The sequence below is a fragment of the Corapipo altera genome, unplaced genomic scaffold (assembly GCF_003945725.1).
Source record: "Corapipo altera isolate COAL_440 unplaced genomic scaffold, ASM394572v1 227, whole genome shotgun sequence".
Taxonomy (NCBI): domain Eukaryota; kingdom Metazoa; phylum Chordata; class Aves; order Passeriformes; family Pipridae; genus Corapipo; species Corapipo altera.
Genome location: NW_020885104.1, coordinates 139920 through 142141, shown reverse-complemented (window position 1 = coordinate 142141; position 2222 = coordinate 139920). Strand labels below are relative to the sequence as shown.

Sequence of the window (2222 nt, the reverse complement as noted above, 5' to 3'; positions counted from 1 at the left end):
CCATGAAGTCCCACCTAGGCACCCACAAAGGTGGAGAGTTGTCTCTGAGGTCAGGGAGGAAAAGGTGCTGTTGGAGATCCTGGATAAGCAGGATCAGTGCCCAACCACTGAAGGACAAGGTTCCATCCACAGCCCTCCTGCCTCTGCCTCCCCCCACAGTGGGATCTGGATCCCCCCAGAATCCCCTGAGCAGCTGCTGTTCCCTCCCAACCCACCCCAGAGGGAAGCACAGGAGCCCTCCCACCTCCCGCAGAATTTACTGTTCCAACAAACTGTTTTCCACATTTTTAGTGGGTTTTTTAGGAAACAAAGTCCCTGGAAGGTAGGAGGGGGATCTGCACCTCCCTCCTGGTGTGACCCCCCACACACACCCTGACCTCTGGCACAGGTGACAAGGGGACAGAGTCGGTGCCGCAGGCTGTGTTTGTGCATTGGAGACGCCTCTGGAGGTCCCACTGGGGTGGCTCCGGGTGTCCCGTGTCCCCTCAAGTGTCCAGCAGGTCCTGCACGTCCGGGTGGGCCCCATCCCGCGGGATGCGGCCCCTGGAATCCTGGAGTGTGGCCAGAGCCGGGCAGAGGCGCAGGAGGAGTGCACAGAGCTCACGGTGCCCCTGCTCAGCTGCCTGGGAGGGCATTCGTGTGACTCCCAGAGGGACAGAGAGACACCCCCCTCCAGGCTCCCCACCCACCTTGGGTGAGAAAGGGGGCTCCCCGTGCCCCCCACCCACCTTGAGGGGGAGAGGGGACCCCCAGCTCCCACCTTATGCAGGTGGAACACTCCTGTGCCCCCCAACCACCTTGTGCAGGTCATGCCATGGGAGGGGAGACCCTGTGCCCCCACCCCCTTTGTGTGAGAGAGGAGACCCCCTGTATCCTCCCCTCACCTTGCGCAGGGGGTCCCCCCCCCGTGTCCTCCCCACCGACCTTGTGCAGTGCCAGGGACAGGGGGACCCTCTTTGTCCCCTCCCACCCTGTGCAGGGGGTCCCTCCATCCTGTAACCCCTCCACCTTGTTCAGTGCCAAGGACAGAAGGTTCCCCCCCCCGTGCCTCCCCACCTTGTGTAGGGGGGTCCGCCCGTCGCCGTCGGTGGCCGCGGGGTCGGCCCCGTGCTGGAGCAGGAGGCGGCTCACGGCGAGGTGGCCGCAGTAGCAGGCGCGGTGCAGAGGGGTGGCCCCACCGGGGGTCCGGGCGTCGCAGGGAGCTCCCCGCTCCAGCAGCACCCGGCACACCCCCAGGTGCCCGTTCCGGCTGGCGTAGTGCTTGAGGGGAGGGGGGAAGAGAGTGGGCAGGGGGGTCGGGACCCCCGGGACCCCCATACCGGGGCCGTGTACCCGCCAGGTTGAGCCCCCCCGTGCCATCCCCCGTGCCCACCGTAGCAGGGCCGTGTGCCCACCCCCGGACCCCCAGACCCCCGTACCAGTGCCGTGTACCCCGCCCGGTCGGGCTCTCCGGGGTCCCCGCGCCGCTCCAGCAGCCGCAGTACCCGCGGCTCGTCCCCGTCCCGCGCGGCCGCCCAGATCCCTGCAGGCAGCGGGGCCGGGTCAGGCCGGGACCGACCTCCGGGGCTGCCCTGGGACCCCCGGTACCGCGTACTCCTGCCCAGAGCCCCCCCGTACCCTCCCGGTACCGGCACCTCCGCGCACCCCGCCGGTACCCCCAGAGCCCACCGGACCCCGCTCGAAGTCCATCTCGGCCAGGCTCTGGTGTACGCTGGGCACGGCCACCGGCCCCGAGCAGCAAGGATCGGTCATCGCCCCCTGCCCGGGGCAGCACGGACCGGGCGGAGAGCGGCGATCCCCGGCCATGGCGCCGGGGGACCGGAGAGACCGGGGAGCGACTGGGACGGGGACGGAGATTGACGGAAAGGACCGAAGATTGACGGAAAACACCAAAAATTGACGGAAAGTACCGGATATTGACGGAAAAGACCGTAAACTGACGGAAAAGGCCGGAAATTGACGGAAAAGGCCGGAAATTGACGGAAAAGGCCGGAAATTGACGGAAAAGACCGGAAATTGACGGAAAAGACCGGAAATTGACGGAAAAGACCGATGATTGACGGAAAAGACCGGAAATTGACGGAAAAGACCGGAAATTGACGGAAAAGACCGATGATTGACGGAAAAGACCGGAAATTGACGGAAAAGACCGGAAATTGACGGAAAAGACCGATGATTGACGGAAAAGACCGGAAATTGACGGAAAAGACCGGAAATTGACG

At 65.3% G+C, this 2222-nt stretch overlaps 1 protein-coding gene across 1 annotated transcript in view; it reads right to left on the bottom strand.

The window, feature by feature from the left end:
* Positions 1 to 273: 273 nt before the first annotated feature.
* ANKRD39 (ankyrin repeat domain 39) overlaps positions 274 to 2222 on the bottom strand; it is a 2388-nt gene continuing 439 nt past the window's right edge. Inside the window, exons 2-5 of the mRNA XM_027669786.1 lie at positions 1674 to 2222; positions 1419 to 1522; positions 1057 to 1260; positions 274 to 623 (exon numbers count right to left, since the gene is read on the bottom strand). Of these exons, the coding sequence (XP_027525587.1) occupies positions 486 to 623; positions 1057 to 1260; positions 1419 to 1522; positions 1674 to 1806 (579 nt within the window). The 5' untranslated portion in view covers positions 1807 to 2222 and the 3' untranslated portion in view covers positions 274 to 485. The remainder of the gene's footprint in view (positions 624 to 1056; positions 1261 to 1418; positions 1523 to 1673) is intronic.